A 19,168-nucleotide genomic window follows, 5' to 3' on the forward strand; every position below is an offset into this window, starting at 1 on the left:
GCCCTATAGGCCCGTTGCGAATACTGAACCCAAAGGCTGCAGGTAAACAGGGAAGTACAGAACGTTCTAAAGAGAGTGATCTTTACTCCCCCGCAAACCTTCGAGCTATCGCACGAGCACGTTTGTGTTAGAACAGCCTCATAATGCCCAAAATGATCGATTGTGGGCACCACGGATAGAAGACATTCCGGATAACCAGAAAAAAATTCCTAGGTTCCAGAGCTTACCATTGTGTGGGGTGCAGTATGTAAGACGGGTAAACTACCTTTACTATTTATAAATAAAGGCGTTAAAATTAACACACTTTATTATAAAACCGAGCAACCGAGGTTTTGCAACAAATTTAAAATGCATGTTTGGGAATGAATATTATGTGTTGCAACAAGACGGAGCTCTTTCACACACGGCAAATGCTGTTCAAGCTTGGTGTTAGGCTAATTTGACAGATTTTTTGCCGAAACATGAATGGCCACCCAGTTCTCCAGACTTGAACGTACCTATTAGATTTTTTTATTATAAGGATGAAAACTTGAAAAGTTAGTCATGTGTGTAGGAACGTATTAGATTATTTTGTATGGTCGTACATGCTTTCGAAACTGCATGATCATAAACCTGGATCATTTCAAAAAGGTTATCGAGCGTATTTGGGACGAAATGCCAATGGAAATGGTGCGTGCTGCGTGTGATTCATTCGAGAAGCGTTTGAGGCTGGTAAAAAAAGTCGAAACTTATGTTATGTTATAGTTATTCCGAAACATTTGTTGTAAATATATTATATAAGTGTGCCATTAATAAAATATAATTTTAATTGTAGTAACTATTCGTACATTCATTTTATTCAATAAGTATTTGTACTGTATTCGTACTTATTGGACACGGTGTAGTTCTCTCATACCTTGAGCAACCTACGCATGTTACAGCCCGAGGCGCTCAGAAGCACCATGTAGTTCGCATAACTGATATAGAGACCTCCAACTGTCAGTTTATAGGAGTGTTGATTTAGTGCGTCAATTCAAACATCTGTATGTAATAATTAATACTGTCTTGAAATAGTATTAAAAATGTTAGTCTATTATGTAAATTATGTTATGTTAGATTGTTTTTATTTTTGGATATTTTTCAATGAAATAAATTTTATCTTATCTTATTTTATCTTATTTATATTTCAGTATACGTGTTTTTGGGATCAACGTCGGGATTAATCGACATGATGCAGGCCATGGAATCTTTGCAGTTATTTGTTAATGGCCAGTACATGGTCATATTCGTCGATATGATAACTTATTCGCCTAAAGAAGCTATGAAGTATTTAATCAGTAAGTATTTTTATTTCTTCTATTTATATAGTTGATCAAACCAAATCGTCAGTAAATAAGAACAAAAAAAAACTATACTTTTGGGTGCTAGTACTAGTGTAAGACAAATATAGTATGATTCTCTCTGTCTATGTTTGAAATCAGACAGTCCTTTGACAAACTATATTTACAATTGTTCAATTTTATAGTAGTTGGCTATAGTTTTGGAATGACTTCTAGATACAACTACGCGTTAAAGCTAGTGTGATACTACATTTACTTATAATTAAACAAAAAAGTATTGTGATACAGGACATTTTTCAAATCGATTCGGTCTCTAAATAAATAAATAAATAAATATTATAGCACATTTTTACACAGATTGACTAAGTCCCACGGTAAGCCTAAGGAGGCTTGTGTTATGGGTACTCAGACAACGATATATATAATATATAAATACTTAAATACATAGAAAACACCCATGACTCAGGAACAAATATCTGTGCTCATCACACAAATAAATGCCCTTACCGGGATTCGAACCCAGGACCATCGGCTTCACAGGCAGAGTCACTACCCACTAGGCCAAACCGGTCGTCTAAAGGTTTAGTCTTCGGTGACTCAACTCTTACCAGAAACGCGCTTTTGCATTAACTTATAGCGTCACATTTCTAAAGAACGTGACAGTATGGCGTTAACTGGAAGACCAGCATCTATAATGGCAAAATTGTTCTCCACGCCATTGCATTAGTTTTAAAAACTAGCTTTAAGAACTATTTTTAAGAATATATGTATATGTCAGGGTCCATGTGAAACTTTATCATCTGTAACAACATATGTACCATGGTTTGCAATAAACATTTATGATTTAGGTCTATGCGTTCTCGAAATGCGCCGCAAAAGTAGTAGTAGTAGTAAATCACTTTATTGTACAAAACAAAAATTGTTAACATGAAATTCATATAAATTTAGGTACAAAGGCGAGCTTATCCCTATAAGGGATTTCTTCCAAAAGTCGCCGTGGGCTTCCTGTTCTGAGGTCTAACATTTAACCGCCACGCACACCAGTTGCCTAGCTCGCGTTCCTATAGGTTTTAGTTTTATGGTAACATATGTTTACTTTCAGAGACCGAGGACCGGGGTTCACAGCCCGGTTGCGAACACGTATTCACGGGCGAGTTCAAAAAGCGAGCGCAATCGCTGCTAGTGGTGGTATCCTCCGAGCCAGACAGTTCGTACGAAACGTTTACGAATAGGGTACGGAAGTACAACACCATGAAACCGTTCGATTTGGGATTGCCGACCATTTTTGGAAATAAATTTACAAAGGTAATTTTGAATATTCACTTGATTAAACGGCTCTATCAAAGGATCAGATCTCTTATTCAGTCAAATATGTATAGAACTAGTCCTCTATCGACCCCCTTGGGGCGGGTCGCGAAGCGTTTCAACCACTGCCATTACCAATTTTATAGAACGAATTATTCTCATCTTTTTATTATTTATACGCCAAATCGTAACAAAATTTGATTAATGACAGCAGCAGAATAAATTTTAAACAGTCTACCAAATGTTGAGCACTTAGATAACTTAGATATGCGTCGACATGTACCTTATAGAGTACAACTTTTTCAACTGGATCATCTTATTTACAATCAGTTTAACAATAGCATTTTCGTTTTTCAGTTCGTTTCCATTTACGCCGCATACTTGTACGACTCTGTGAAACTTTACGCGAAGGCGTTGGATAAACTATTAAGAGAGGAAAAGAATCTGACGTATGAGAAAGTGATGACCATCTCAAGGAATGGTTCACGAATAGTAGCAAAAATGATCGAGTCGACGCCTTATAAAAGTAAGTTATCTACATACTTGAGGTGTATCTAGAGACTGTGTTGGTCTACAACCTACTAAAAAATAGTAGATTGTACAACAAGAGCACAAAGCGATTGACAATCACACGAGGCAATTTATTGGTCCGAGCGGCAGCGAGGACCAATATAGCCGAGGATAAAAATAGGCGTTTGTGCCTGAGTTAATACACGCTGCTTTTCACTTCGATTGTGGGTAAAATAAAACAATGGCAAACAAATAAAATACATTTTTTTTCTTTTTTTTTTTAATTTTTAACACGTCATATTTACCTTAAGCCCACTGCACACTCGTGCGCGAATCGCGGCGCAAAGCCGCGAACGCGAGTGTGGTGTCGATTTCGCTGATTAGCGAACTGTCCACACTCGCGTTCACGGCTTCGCGCCGCAATTCGTGTGGAGGGGCTTTAAGTCTTTATTCATACTGCCAAATTATAACTACATTTTGTAGTTTATTTCTGTAATAACTATGCTGTATTGTAAGATTTTAATAATTTAGTAATATATAAAACACGGATTATTAAAAAAACGGGCCAAATTAAGTGGAATAACAATATTATCCGATTATGTTTTATTGTGTTCTATGGTAGTGATTTGATTGTCTTAGTCTTTATAAAAAAAATACTTTGTGCACTAGAGCATAAAAGTAGCATTTTGTGCAGCCGACATCTAGCACAAAGGAGAACTTTACGAGCATGAGAAGTGAAAAAAACTAGTTATTTAAATCATGGACGCCACCAGCATAAAGATAAAAATATTTTATATTATATTAGTCAATATTATCGCTGAAAAATGTAGTAGCTAAACTTAAAACATATTCAATGCAATCAATATGCAACTTTAATAGCGCGTTAACCTTGCTGTACTTGTAATTAACGGATCGTTGTTACTAAGACGCGTCTATGTTTGTATTCCTTAAATTTTTATTCCATGAAAACAACAGTAGCAATCCTTCTTAAAATCATCACGAAAAAAGTCCTTTACTATATGTAGTATTGTGTATATTATGTACTTTAGCGTGTAGTTGCGCTCTCTCGGAAGGGTTTCCACGGAAGCCCAGCGTCGAGATCCATAACTGGTATCTTGACATTAAGCTGAGTGGAGACCCTTTCAGTGACGCTTATTAATAATAAATTGTTCTGTTGTCTATGTAATACCAAAATTTAAGCGTTTTCTGAATAAATCTCTTCTATTCTATTCTATTCTATTGAATGAATGATTGCAGGTGTCTCCGGAATGATGATTCGTCTCGACGAGCGGGCCGACTCCGAGGGTAACTTCTCGGTGCTCGCGTTCAAGGCGCGCTCGGCCAACAACCTCAGCGATGATGACGTTAACTGCACCTACAGCATGATCCCCGTCGGGCACTTCCAGCAGAGCAGCCGCGAGTTCCCTGTGAGTATAGTGATACTGTCCGGTGCTCCTTGTGGTTCAAGCTCGGTCAACCTCAGCGATGACGATGTCAACTGCACTTACAGCATGATCCCCGTCGGGCACTTCCAGCAGAGCAGCCGCGAGTTCCCTGTGAGTATAGTGATACTGTCCGATGCTCCGTGTGGTTCAAGGCGCGCTCGGCCAACCTCAGCGATGATGACGTCAACTGCACCTACAGCATGATCCCCCTCGGGCACTTCCAGCAGAGCAGCCGCGAGTTCCCTGTGAGTATAGTGATACTGTCCGATACTCCGTGTGGTTCAAGGCGCGCTCGGCCAACCTCAGCGATGATGACGTCAACTGCACCTACAGCATGATCCCCCTCTGGCACTTCCAGCAGAGCAGCCGCGAGTTCCCTGTGAGTATAGTGATACTGTCCGATGCTCCGTGTGGTTCAAGGCGCGCTCGGCCAACCTCAGCGATGATGACGTCAACTGCACCTACAGCATGATTCCCTGTGAGTATAGTGATAGCCTTAACCCTTTCGTCAGATTTGTCCTATAGTAGGTCTGTGCCCAGCAGTGGAACTGACAATTATGGCGTCGATGTGGGCGTTATTGGCGTTCAAGACTCGGTTGGCTAGCAACAGCAGTCGACGATATGCTTCATCCCTAACGTAACTGAGAAGTTAGAGTTGTAGGACAAATGGAGTTTAGTGTGTAGAGTATATTTGATTCTGAAATTTAATTCTCCAAGGTGTCAGAGGCGCTCTACGCTAGGACTCCACGCTAGGACGTCCCGTATGCGAAAGTAACAAACTGTTTCGAGCGAAAATAGAAATAATAGATGAAACGAATTATTTTTATAGTGATGTAAAAATAAATATGCTCTTTATAACTGCCCGTCTCCAACTCTATGCCCTATAATTTATGTACTTATTAAGTTCTGACATTAATATTTTGACTAGGTGACCTCACATTTGATTAACTACGCGTAAACGAAGATACTCTCATCTGTAATGTAAATGTAATAATATAATTACATACATATACATATAATCACGCCTATTTCCCGGAGGGGTAGGCAGAGACCACGGATTTCCACTTGCTACGATCCTGACATACCTCTTTCGCTAATATAATAAATATATAATTAATGCTAAGTAATCAAAGGTGCATACCTAATGACTAGTCTAATGCCAGGCGTGGCACGTCCAGGACATAACAGGAAACAACTGAAACACGTGTTTACATTGTTGGTTCGCGTAGTCCCTTAAAACGAACTGTCAAATGTATATTCAATAGTCATAATATGGATGGTATAGAAAGGATCGCAATCTCTTATGGCAGAATTGTTGTAAAAGTGACCGCGTTAAGCTTTAAATAATAGTTCCTAATCTCTCCGGTAGCGCTAGTTAGGCTCTGGGACATGAGTATAACATGAACCATATAAGGCAACAAATAACCCGACCAAATTACGTAGGTTGTTTTTGGTAGTATTTCGGTGCATGGTGGCGCCGCCTAATTACTGTTTTTTGATGGACACTTTTCATACATTTGGCTCCTTTATACAGTCTCCATGAGTCATAACATGAAATGTGTCTATGAGCTGTCTATGTCATTTTAATTTTAACTTGTCCTTCCATTCCAGTTGTTGACGTTGATTTTCAGTGTTTTAATGTCTACTGAAAAATGCTAGTTGAAACTACCTTTCACATGAAAAAAAAAACTTAAATATCTTCATACTTGTGCGTTTCTAAATAGACCTATTCGTCTTCCCATCTCATTTTTTGTTGTGATGTCTTTTGACCATTTTTCTCTTTTATCTCAGAGCATGTGGCCAGTCCACTTCCACTTTAGTTTTTTCGTTGTGTGGTTTACGTCGATTATTTGATGAGATGGGAAGACGAGTTCAGGCAGGTGGCTGGAGCTTTGTGGAGAAGACATGCTCTGGACAGAGGCTCGTGGAGGAATATGGGAGAGGCCTATGCCAAGAGCAACCAGACAAGACGTTTGGGGAGAAAGGCTAGCAATAAGCATTAAGTAAATAGACCTATTTCCATGATTTCAGGAATATAAAACGAACCCGCGCATCCAAATCGACTGGCCCGACAACGTGAAACCTGAGGATGAGCCCTCATGTGGTTTCCTAAACGAGAAGTGTCCCAAAGACGACTCCCAGATCACCGCCCTAGTGGTCGCCGGGACGCTGGCCGTCACGCTATTCTGTACTCTAGTCGTTACTATTAGCATTTACCGCAAGTGGAAGATCGAGCAGGAGATAGAGGGTCTACTCTGGAAGATAGATTCGCAGGATATCAATGGATATTATGGCAGTGGATTAGTCTGGTCACCTAGTAAGGTACGTGTAGAGGCTTAATGTAAGTGTGACTTAACCTTCTAAGGCCCATGGCTCTACCTATAGTACCAATTACTCCAATAAAATCTAAACCAATTTCAATGGGCTAAAATACATTCAATATATTTAATGGATTGATTTCAATGGCAACAGTTTCATTTCTTTTGTTTCATTCGTTTCAAAACAAAATAAATTCAACCTTATTATTTCCACTATTGATTTCAAATTTAATTGCCAAATTATTCATGTATCATAGGCCTTAGGGGGATAACTGCTTATTCAGTTATTATCTTTAATATTAGTTTCAATTTTGGGACAGGAAATCGTTTCAGAACAAAATCATTTACTTATATTTGCGTCTGTCATAAAAATTTAAACGTTCTTTTCTAGACAATAAAGTCGATTATTTGATACGGTATTTTTTATTAAAAGTTAAACTATACAATCGGCTTTTCAAAGCAAATAAATTTGAATGACTTGTTCAGCTATTGAATGTTGGTCAATCGAACTTTTAACTTTACTAGAGATTTGGTATGGGACAAAACAAGTGATGCACATGTATTTATTTTATTTCAGTTAAGTTTAGCGAGCGGTATATCGTGCGAGAGCCGATGCTGTCCCCAGATATTCGCGGAGACCGCTCAGTACAGAGGCAATGTTGTTAGAATTAAGGAATTGAAGTTCTCCAAAAAGAAAGTAAGTTTATTCTGGATTTCTCCCTTAATTTGTATTTCTAGAAAACGAAACTGGTGTGTGTCATTGCTGATGGCGTAATTAATGTACCTATAGATAAATACATTTTTTATCCCTTTCTTACAAATTACATATGTCAAAACGGCAGATAAGGACAAACGATTCATAGTTAATTCAGGCCAGTAACGCGTTTATGAATAACGCCATGGGTATTGGCAGCGCCATCTCGCTAGCTCGGTCTCACATGGATGATTCAGTTGGAAGGTCGAACCATACTGTTCTACCTTAGGGATGCCCAGGGGGCGCCATAAGCCTTCAGTAAGAAGTGCATATGCTTGGAAAAACTCGACCTATGCCGCCGTGTCCCGGTAGCCGAATGGCACAGGCACCTGCCACGATAGCGGAGGACGCTGGTTCGATTCCAGCCTGGGGCACTGGAGGCCTTGGTCACTTTTTATTTAGCTATTTACAGTACATATGGTGCTACTTTCTCGTACTAGTGCGTCAAATAGCACTTTTCGTGCATATGTCGAAAGTTTAAAGGGCCATATGTACTGTAAAACGTTTTACGATACACGTGCGAATGGGTAGTTTTCGTTTCGAATTTCCTCTTTTCCGCACTTGTATCGTAAATAACTATTATGCAACAAGTGCGAAAATCATCTTTACGCACGTGTATCATACAATGTTTTTCAACACACTTGCTCAAAACGACGTTTTTATTCCACCGATTTTTGGCTCATAATCCTAGATATTAAACACGCGTTCTCTTTCAGTGTATTATTCCACTCGTGCTTTTTCATTATATTATCCGACTGAGTTAAGAAGCTAACTGATTGCTAATAATATGCATGGAAAGGGAGCCTTATTTTTTATACCAGGTCGGTGGCAATCAAGCATACGGCCCGCCTGATGGTAAGCAGTTACCGTAGCCTATGGACGCCTGCAACACCGGAGATATTACACGCGCGTTGCCGACCCTAACACTCCTCTCCCTCGTTGAGCTCTGGCAACCTTACTTACCGGCAGGAACACAACACTATGAGTAGGGTCTAGTGTTATTTGGCTGCGGTTTTCTGTAAGGTGGAGGTACTTCCCCAGTTGGGCTCTGCTCTAGATCTGGAATGACATCCGCTGTCCTGTGCCCTACCACACAAAGCGAGATGTCATTCACAGTGCTCATACCTCTCTTAAAATTGGTCGGACTGGCGGGCACGGGCGCGCTCCTCGCGCCTGCGCAGTGCGCGGCCCGGCCGGCCCGCCCGCCGCGCCGCCCGCGGCCGGGGCGAGCGAGGGCCGGCCGGCAGTACGAGTATGTGGGATGAAACACACAATACTAACTGTTTTAACTATTAAAATTTGATTAATATGAGTTGCTTTTCACATCACCTATTCGAAAAGGGAACTTTTCTTCCCTGCTAGGAGGGATCAAAGTGGCACTTTTCTGTTCAAGGACATTTTGTTGCCAGTATGAAATATTGACACAAAGACATATGAAATTAGTATGCATATAATCGATTACAATTTCTTTATAATCGATTACGTGCATACAATTTTTCTAACTTAAATAATATTTTGTTGTAATTGTAAACAATAAATGTAATTAGCGTAAGTAGCATATTTAAATTAAGTAAATTCATTAATTAGCGTAATATTTACAAAGAAACGTAAAAAAACATTAGTTTAATAATTTAATTTTTATTTTGACATTTTAGGTCTCCTCAAACGCAGCCATACTTGTCTATGCAATTTAAAAAGTTTATATTTAAAAAGTTTTGCACAAATATTTCACAAACCATAATTATGCGGTTCTGTATTGTGTATAAATTTGTAAATACTTAGTTTAAATCAATAACTTTATAATAATAAATATAAGTGATATCAGTCTTCATACAATATAAATTCCTAAGAATTTACCATGTGTAATTTTAAGTGCAATTGTATATTGTGAGATAAATAAATCATATCATATCATATCATATAGGTAGTGTTTTTCCGAAGATTTGGTTCAAAGGGGTAAGAGCTATTAATTTGTTACCAGAAAAATCTACAAAAATAATGTACTTGATTTTCATTGTATCATTTTAGGTGTTTGCTGCTGTCTTTGAAAATATATTAGGTACATAATTATGAGCTGTAGGTACTTTTAATTTGTCAGTACAGTCACGTCTGAAAATATCGATACGGACAAAGTGCCAGAAGTATGTATCTACCTACCTATACACTTCTATGGGCCATGCCTGAAAATAAATGATTAGACTTATATTGACCGGGATATAGACCGTGATTACCTTTTGTATTATTTGTGAGCTCCCACCACCACCAGTTTGTGACCAGTGATATCCGAATCAAACACGCGTAGTGACACCGTGAGTGTAGTGTGTTTGGACAGACCAACGAGTGTGAACGCGACCGGAACAACAAGTGTGAATGCGACCGTTGGTAACGTTGAAAGTGAACGCAGCCGACGCGCAAGAATGAGGGTAGACAGAGCGCTGTCTACACAACTTTGACACCCACCCGCTATCTTCAGTCACCCGTGAACATGATGCATGTAACTGCGTCGAAATATCGGGAGCTCACAAATAATACAAAAGGTAATCACGGTCTATATCTAATATCTAATATAAGTCTAGTGAAACTAACCGTGAATCATTCAAAACTCTAAATAAATGATTATTTAATTTAATTTAATTTAATTTATACTAAGGTCGTGTATACATATTTTTGGCACTGTCCGTATCGATTTTTGCTTAAAACAATAATGTTTTGAAACCTAATATATGTATGTAATTTCCTCATAGGTGATGTGAAAAGCAGTATGTGTCACATGGTAGCAAAATTATTTTCACCTTGGGCGTTAACACTTGAATCCCTCACTACGCTCAGGATTCTATGTTAGAATCCTTCGCTTCGTTTAGGATTCAATTGTACGCCCTCGCCGTAAATATGTCATTTTGCTCCCTTGTGACACAATCTACTATTTTTTTCTCGCAAGTGTGTTGAAAAACGTCGTATGAAACTCGTGTGCATTGGTCATTACACACATCGGCCTTCTTATTGCCCGCTCGCTTACAGCTCGCGCGCACAATATTGCCTCGTGTGTAATGACCAACTTAGCACACTTGTATCATAATGTACTATTACTATGCATTGTGCGAGTAAATAAAAAAAACATATCATGGCAAATAAGTTTAATTATTAAAAAATTGAAAACAAAAAGCACTAGTGCGGAATAGTGCTCTTTTCCGCACTAGTGCGAGAAAGTAGCACCATATGTACTGTAAAAAAAAAATTGAAAACAAAAAGCACTAGTGCGGAAAAGTAGTACTTTCCGCATGATATGGCTCCGTAGGAAACTCACTTTTTGAGCACATGCATTGTAATAGTTATTTACGATACAAGTGCGGAAAAGAGGAAATTCGAAACGAGTGGCGATAAATTAAAACACGACCGCAGGGAGTGTTTTAAATCGACACGAGTTGTGAATCACCTACTCGCACGTGTATCGTACAACGTTTTACAGTACATATGGCCCTTTAAACTTTCGACATATGCACAAAAAGTGCTATTTGACGCGTGTGCGAGAAAGTAGCACCATATGTACTGTAAAAAAATATTCAGTTTATAAAACTTGCCGAGAACAGAAACGTACACGATAGTAAAATTTTGATCTCTTCCTGAGCTACTTATACTTACTTACTGATAAGTAGGAGGAGTTGCATAATGACCCTGGATTAGTGGGCTACCCCCATGTGCTAATTATCTTTATTGCATGTGTCATGAAAGAAAGAAAGAAAGATATTTATTGTAAAAACCTTCTACATACAGTGCCACTTCAGTCTTATCTAATTTTTATTATATTTTCTTGTTCACTTTTATATTATACACGCACATCTTGCTAAAGTATAACATAGTGTCTTTAATACATAGAAATAGAAGTAATTTATTTATTAACGGTTGTTGCACGTTATGAATATAATTTGAATTAAATTTGATTGATTACCTTTCGACCGACAAGCACATAGATTTTCGTAAATTAGACGTTTTTACTTTAATATTTTTCGTATTCAGCATCGTTCTAGTTGAAGTGTTACAACTTATATCTAATTTATATCCAAGAGCTAAACTCTGGGCGCGTCTTACTTAGGCGCTACCACAAATAAGGATTGTAACTAATGTTTGGAATTATCAAATTGCTTCGGCTGTAGTAAATCGCGCCCCGACTATTATTTGATTTGAGTTCTACATAACTAATATTGATGACGTAACTCTGCAGGACATTCCGCGTGACGTGATGAAGGAGATGCGGCTGCTGCGCGAGCTGCGGCACGACAACCTCAACTCGTTCATCGGCGCCGTGGTGGAGCCGCTGCGGGTGCTGCTCGTCACTGACTACTGTGCCAAGGGGAGCTTGTATGTGAGTACCGTGTCACACGTGACGTGAAGGAGATGGCACGACAACCTCAACTCGTTCATCGGCGCCGTGGTGGAGCCGCTGCGGGTGCTGCTCGTCACTGACTACTGTGCCAAGGGGAGCTTGTATGTGAGTACCGTGTCACACGTGACGTGAAGGAGATGGCACGACAACCTCAACTCGTTCATCGGCGCCGTGGTGGAGCCGCTGCGGGTGCTGCTCGTCACTGACTACTGTGCCAAGGGGAGCTTGTATGTGAGTACCGTGTCACACGTGACGTGAAGGAGATGGCACGACAACCTCAACTCGTTCATCGGCGCCGTGGTGGAGCCGCTGCGGGTGCTGCTCGTCACTGACTACTGTGCCAAGGGGAGCTTGTATGTGAGTACCGTGTCACACGTGACGTGAAGGAGATGGCACGACAACCTCAACTCGTTCATCGGCGCCGTGGTGGAGCCGCTGCGGGTGCTGCTCGTCACTGACTACTGGGCCAAGGGGAGCTTGTATGTGAGTACCGTGTCACACACGTGACGTGAAGGAGATGGCACGACAACCTTAACTCGTTCATCGGCGCCGTGGTGGAGCCGCTGCGGATGCTGCTCGTCACTGACTACTTTGCCAAGGGGAGCTTGTATGTGAGTACCGTGTCACACACGTGACGTGAGGAGATGGCACGACAACCTCAACTCGTTCATCGGCGCCGTGGTGGAGCCGCTGCGGGTGCTGCTCGTCACCGACTACCGTGCCAAGGGGAGCTTGTATGTGAGTACCGTGTCACACACGTGACGTGAGCAGATGGCACGACAACCTCAACTCGTTCATCGGCGCCGTGGTGGAGCCGCTGCGGGTGCTGCTCGTCACCGACTACTGTGCCAAGGGGAGCTTGTATGAGAGTACCGTGTCACACATGTGACGTGAGGAGATGGCACGACAACCTCAACTCGTTCATCGGCGCCGTGGTGGAGCCGCTGCGGGTGCTGCTCGTCACCGACTACCGTGCCAAGGGGAGCTTGTATATGAGTACTTAACCCCTTATTCTTAAAACTTTACGGGCCTGATTTAGTTTAATTATGTTTTACCCCTTCTTACAAATACATAAGTCAAAATGACAGATAAAGACAAATAGTTGCTATTTCAATTCATAGCTAATTTAGGCCAGTATCGCGTTCATGAATAACGCCACTAGTCTGCAACCTTGTGACCAAAATTGATAACTTAACTTGTCCCCTAAAGTTCATGCACGCTTCCGTTCGTTTTATAGGGTATGCCACCTTGTGGCCTAAATCGAAAACTTAAACTTGACCTTACATTTGGCGCCAATTAACAACCAACCTGCAGTTCTTCTAAGTTTCCTATATTCAAGTTTTTCACAGTAACCAAAACAAAAACTGCGATTGTTTGCGGGGGGGTCAACTATTTCTGCTGCTGCAGACTCTCAATCTCACTTTATCGTATTGCGTTCAGTTACTTGTTTTTAATATTGTGTGGAAGAATGAGAAAACATTTTCTGGTCAAAGTCCTCTATATTTATTTTTGTATTGTTCCAGGATATAATTGAAAATGAGGATATAAAATTGGACCAAATGTTCATATCATCATTAGTACATGATCTCATAAAGGTGTAGTATAATTTTCAATAATTTTAAACTTATTTATTTATTACCATTAAATACCCCAGCTAGAGTAATCATTATAAATGTGTTTATTTCAGGGTATGACGTTTATTCATAATTCTCCATTAGTGTTTCACGGAAATCTCAAATCCTCGAATTGTGTAGTTACTTCAAGATGGATGCTCCAGGTAATACTTACTTCTCTTCGCATTTGATACATTAATTAAACAATAAATTTTATCTTGTGCCGTGTCCTGTAAATTATTTATTTTACAGGTTACTGACTTTGGTCTTCATGAATTAAGGTACTCTGCGGAAGTTGGTTTCATGGGTGATCATCAATATTATAGAGGTAATTTAATATTTCATACAGGTAGATTCACCAGAGCTGGTATGATTCAATTCAAGAAAAATGCAATAATACCCTTGTGTGTGCGTTAAAATTTGTCAAAACCTGTAACTCTCGTTATGAAAGTTATATAGTGTGATGTTATCATGGTACTGCTTTGATTGACACTATTCAAACTTATGGTTGTCCAGGTTTGCTGTGGAAGTCACCAGAGCTGCTTCGGGAGTTAGACGACCCAAACGGCACGGTGGGCGGTACGCAGAAGGGCGACGTGTATGCATTCGGCATCATACTGTACGAGATCATCGCTCGCAAGGGGCCGTTTGGTAATAGCCTAGATCCCAAAGGTAAGTTGTAAACTGAATGTCTCCAAAACCAAGACACGAAACTTGTCCTGATCCAGCACTTCTCGAAGCAATAATACTTTTAAGAGTCCCCGGCAAGCTCGGTTCTCCATACAAACGTAGTTACGCTCTCAATTTAAAACGGCTGACTAGATTACTCTGAAACTTTGTACTATGTACTTTGTCTGTAATTAGTTTATGTAGCTTCAGGTACAATAGTAAAAAATACAGCTAATTTAAGTTCTTCATACAAAACTTGTTTTTGCTCTATTTCGTTTGTTTTATATACTAGAGCTATACATATAAACTAATTACAGACCTAAATATACCTCATGCCATTGTATGTGCAAAGTTTCATTACAATCCAACACGTAGTTTTAAAATGAGAACGAAACACCGTTTGTATGGGAAGGTGAATATCGGTCGAACTTGCCGGGGACTCTTAAGAAATTTAGTAAATAACATCGGCGCCTTGTTTTGTAAGTTCCCATCAAAGAAATATTTACGATCAGATTTTAGGCTTAGTAATAATGCCCTTGTGGCATTCAAAGGCACGGGATAATCCTTGTAGTTAAGGACCGGATTTAAAAATCTCATCCCGCACCTTAAGTGCGCTCTGTAGGCTATTACCGCATTTATAAATGTTATGTAATCATCTTACAGTAAGACCAAAAATTCATTGATCGTATATCTATTAATCTTAAGTCTAAGAAAAAGAATCGTGTTGCTGTAAAATAAAATGGCATTGCATGGGCTAAATGTTTCAATGAAGTTTAAATAAGATGATACCATTTATGTACTAACTATTTAATTGACTACACAGAAATAGTGGAGCGCGTGAAGCGAGGCCGAACTGAGGGCGAGGAAGTGTTCCGGCCCGACACGAGCGCCCTGGTCGGCGTGGCCGACGATTACGTGCTGCAGACCATGCAGGACTGCTGGGCCGAGGAACTGGCTGCAAGACCAGATTTCGTCACGTTGCGTAACCGGCTCAAGAAGATGAAGTCCGGCAAGTACGTTTCGCTAATGCCTTCGCTCTGTTTTGTATGTCTAAGTGTTTTGATCAAGAACGCTCACGTCGGAAGCTGTATCACTGATTACTTAAGTGATACTAGATTTAGTAAAATTGCGCCAACAAGCTCCATAAAATAAAGTCAGGCAATATCCCACCGTGCTCTTCTATATGTCTGATAAATTATTTCACACGTTTAACCAACAAGATTACTTAGAATACTCATTTTTCCAAATCCCTTTGTGCAACAATGCACCTTTGCTACCGACCGATATCCTGGTAACGGCACCAAAATGGAACTTCAATTTAAAAATTACATTAATTGAAACCACAATTGAAAAAAAAAAACAATTACAATAATTATAAAGTCCATATGTGCCATTCTCAACCAAAAGGGTACTTATTGTCGCTTGTCAATAAGGTGCTATTTCCATAAAGATTGAATTGGAAACGTCACATATTTTAAATTACGTACGTTTGTATATACATTAATAACGTTGTTTTCACTTCTCAGGTCTAGGAATATAATGGACCAAATGATGGATATGATGGAGAAGTACGCTAATAATTTAGAAGAACTAGTCAATGAGAGAACGAGGCTATTGTTTGAAGAGAAGCAGAAGACGGAAGATTTATTACATAGAATGCTACCAAAGTATGTATTGCAATACCTCATACCTTTACCTCTTTATTTATTGGGTAGGTACAACATGGATACATTTTCTTTTATCCCTTACGATTATACCAAACAGTAATGTCCACGACATCAAGTTCTAATGTCAACTTCCATACTATGTTAACCCAGCTTCACTAATTGTGTTAATTTAATGTGTGCATGTAAACTACTATCTGGTTAGATATAACCCATCATTACGAGTTACTAATAAATTGCTGTAATCAAGAAAGAGAAGGAAAACGCAAATACAACAAGCTGAAGCAGGGGTGTGTAACTCTGACGATTGGCGGACGCTTTAGTGTGCACACTGGTTTACATTTTGTCCAGTTACCTGATATTTGGATTCATCCATCAACATGTACTTTACTTCACATTTAAGTAGTTATCATGCTCAATTAAGTATGCGTTTATAATTAAATATAAAATACACTTGTTTTACTGATGTCAATTATTTTGGGAAAGGCGAATTTTTATAACTGCGTTTCTAGTAGTAAAGCTAACAGGATGGCGATAACAGGATAAAGAAGATACGTATTGGAACATATACTGACACTATGACTTGGTGTATTTTCTGTAGCGAATATTATAAAATATTTTATAATTGGCAATTCATATAAATGTATATAAGAATAGTGACGTCTTTTATGAAGTATAAATGCTTCGTTTTGTTATGTGTGGTATATTAAAATTACAATTTTTGTGGTTTTGTTTCTTAGCTCAATTTAAGTGGTTTAAATACATATGTTAGAAAACTTTTAAAATAAATCACCCTCAAAATCTAAATATAAATTAAATAATTGTGATGAAAAGCTCTGTGAATAATCGTAGACCTTGGCCACTTTTATTAGTACCCTCACCGGACTAGTTACAAATACACAGCCAAGGTTTCCTACCGAAGACATGGACTTGATGTAAACCGTGGTACATTATTGTATAAAAATTGTAAATGTATTCACTTTGTTGTACTTGTGTTCTTTTCCAGATGTGGAGGTTGAATCCATTATAGAAATGTCGTGAAAATGTCTTGAGGTAATTAACTCCCTACTGGTAGTTGGTCGGTTCGCAGATGCCCTGCCTCGGCAGGCAGTCTCGCTTGTTCTAACACAGTTTGAGTAGTAGTAGAGCTTGCTTTGGGTTTTGTGGCGGTTTTCGAGAGACGTGTTCGGTGATGGCGTTTTTCTTCTCTCTGAACAGGGCTTAGGTTAATTTAAAATTAAAATAGCTCCTTAAATTGGCATGGTATTTAGTCTAGCAGTAATTTTTATTTTTAAAGATTGCCAATCGGCCTTGCCTCATAGTTAAATAGTCGAGTGAACGTAGATTCTGACACTAATGTAGTAAGTATCGTTTGACGCTAACATCGCAATTAATTCACTTGTTGTAGGTTATTCGCACGGATTTATTCACGGATTGGCTTGAAATATTTGGAGATCGTTTTGCGATATAGTTTAGTTTTATATCGATAGCACTACTGTAATACGTGTGGGTATTTGTTGCAGGTCCGTTGCGCGACGACTGACGACGGGTGAAGGCGTGGAGCCGGAATCCTTCGACTCGGTGACGATCTACTTTAGTGACATCGTGGGGTTCACCGCCATGTCTGCGGAGAGCACGCCGCTGCAGGTCGTCAACTTCCTCAACGACCTGTACACCGTGTTTGACAGAATTATTAGAGGCTATGACGTGTATAAAGTGGAAACTATTGGCGACGCTTACATGGTGGTATGTGTACAGCCACCAGCAATAATATGTTACACAACGAAGGCCGCAAAAATATCTGACGCGATCTTATTTGTAGCGCAATAAGAGCGCGTCACATATTTTTGAGGTCTTTGAAGAGTTACATACTATTGCTGGTGACTGTACTATAAATTCGATGCTGTAATCTTTCGTACTTAATGTTTCGTAAATAAATAAGTTGAAAACGCTACTCGGTTTTAAGCTAGAAATTCTTCCAGGTATCGGGTTTACCAATCAGAAACAACGACAAGCACGTAGGTGAAATCGCGTCGATGGCGTTGGAGTTATTAAACGCCGTCAAAAGTCACAAAATTTCGCACAGACCAAATGAAACTCTTAAACTTAGAATAGGAATACACACAGGTAATATATATTTATTTCCTTTACTATTTGTTGCTAAAATGTATGAACACAAATTCACACCCTAATATAGCAGATTTTGATTAATTGGTTTAACTTCATAACTTGAGTCCCTCGATTGACAAAAAAGTACAGTGAGTTTTCTTTCTACACTTAGTTATTTAACTAGAAGTCATTCTCGGGTGCGGTGTATAAATAGCTACATTTTTTCATTTCGTTACATTTAAAAACAAAAGTGTCACAGTATTTAAGGCGTTTTCAAGTGTCAAAGCCATGGGAACTCTCTTGTAATATATTTGTATTCGTCTTGCAGGGGCGGTAGTAGCAGGCGTAGTAGGTCTAACAATGCCTCGCTACTGCCTATTCGGCGACACGGTGAACACGGCATCGCGCATGGAGTCGACGGGCGAACCGCTCCGCATCCACATCTCGCCGAGTTGTAAACTAGCGCTCGATAAGATCGGCGGCTACATCGTGGAACCCCGCGGCGCCATCACCATCAAGGGGAAGGGGGAGGTAGGATACCACTACATGTATAATTGTATATAACAGCTGGAGTCCACGGGCAAGCCGCTGCGCATCCATCTCGCGCAAGAATCGTTGTAACTGAGCAATTTTCTCTCCTCTCTAACGACATTTCAAAAGAAAATGTAGATTCTTAACTAAACTTGAAATAGTAAATTATATCATGCTATTTTGTTTTATTTATTTTAGATTCAAACGTATTGGTTAGTGGGCACGACGGAGAAAGCGATCCAGAAGCGATTCGTGGAAGGCGACGACCTGCGGCCGCTGTTCTGTCGACCGCGGCGGAGCCCGAGGCTCGCGGACTCGCGGCACCCCTCGTTATCAGGTACGAATACGATCTCGAGCACATTATCTATTTAGTCGTTTTAATAGTTATTGGTATAGTCAAAAGAAAAAGTTGGTTCAATTAAATAAACGTGTGATTATAATATGAACGATATCCAAATCAATCGGGAAGACATCGCGCGCAAGGTCCTTTCGAGGCAAGTTCTAGTGCAGTCGCCATCAGATATATCGGAGCGGCAAAGGTCCTCACAAG

The 19,168-nt window shown here is 39.7% G+C and overlaps 1 protein-coding gene across 7 annotated transcripts in view; it reads left to right on the forward strand.

The window, feature by feature from the left end:
* Window positions 1-19,168, forward strand: part of LOC134742436 (receptor-type guanylate cyclase Gyc76C-like) — a 72,940-nt gene that overhangs the window by 44,325 nt on the left and 9,447 nt on the right. For all 7 annotated transcript variants that reach the window (XM_063675578.1, XM_063675582.1, XM_063675580.1 and 4 more), the window contains 17 exons: window positions 1,170-1,316; window positions 2,422-2,624; window positions 2,982-3,150; window positions 4,392-4,561; window positions 6,611-6,901; window positions 7,475-7,594; window positions 11,871-12,011; window positions 13,556-13,627; window positions 13,720-13,809; window positions 13,898-13,973; window positions 14,162-14,317; window positions 15,138-15,327; window positions 15,841-15,981; window positions 17,502-17,724; window positions 17,961-18,105; window positions 18,416-18,618; window positions 18,817-18,955. In XM_063675578.1, the coding sequence (XP_063531648.1) occupies window positions 1,170-1,316; window positions 2,422-2,624; window positions 2,982-3,150; window positions 4,392-4,561; window positions 6,611-6,901; window positions 7,475-7,594; window positions 11,871-12,011; window positions 13,556-13,627; window positions 13,720-13,809; window positions 13,898-13,973; window positions 14,162-14,317; window positions 15,138-15,327; window positions 15,841-15,981; window positions 17,502-17,724; window positions 17,961-18,105; window positions 18,416-18,618; window positions 18,817-18,955 (2,676 nt within the window). The remainder of the gene's footprint in view (window positions 1-1,169; window positions 1,317-2,421; window positions 2,625-2,981; window positions 3,151-4,391; window positions 4,562-6,610; window positions 6,902-7,474; window positions 7,595-11,870; window positions 12,012-13,555; window positions 13,628-13,719; window positions 13,810-13,897; window positions 13,974-14,161; window positions 14,318-15,137; window positions 15,328-15,840; window positions 15,982-17,501; window positions 17,725-17,960; window positions 18,106-18,415; window positions 18,619-18,816; window positions 18,956-19,168) is intronic.

Source organism: Cydia strobilella, chromosome 6, assembly GCF_947568885.1.
Source record: "Cydia strobilella chromosome 6, ilCydStro3.1, whole genome shotgun sequence".
Taxonomy (NCBI): Eukaryota; Metazoa; Arthropoda; class Insecta; order Lepidoptera; family Tortricidae; genus Cydia; species Cydia strobilella.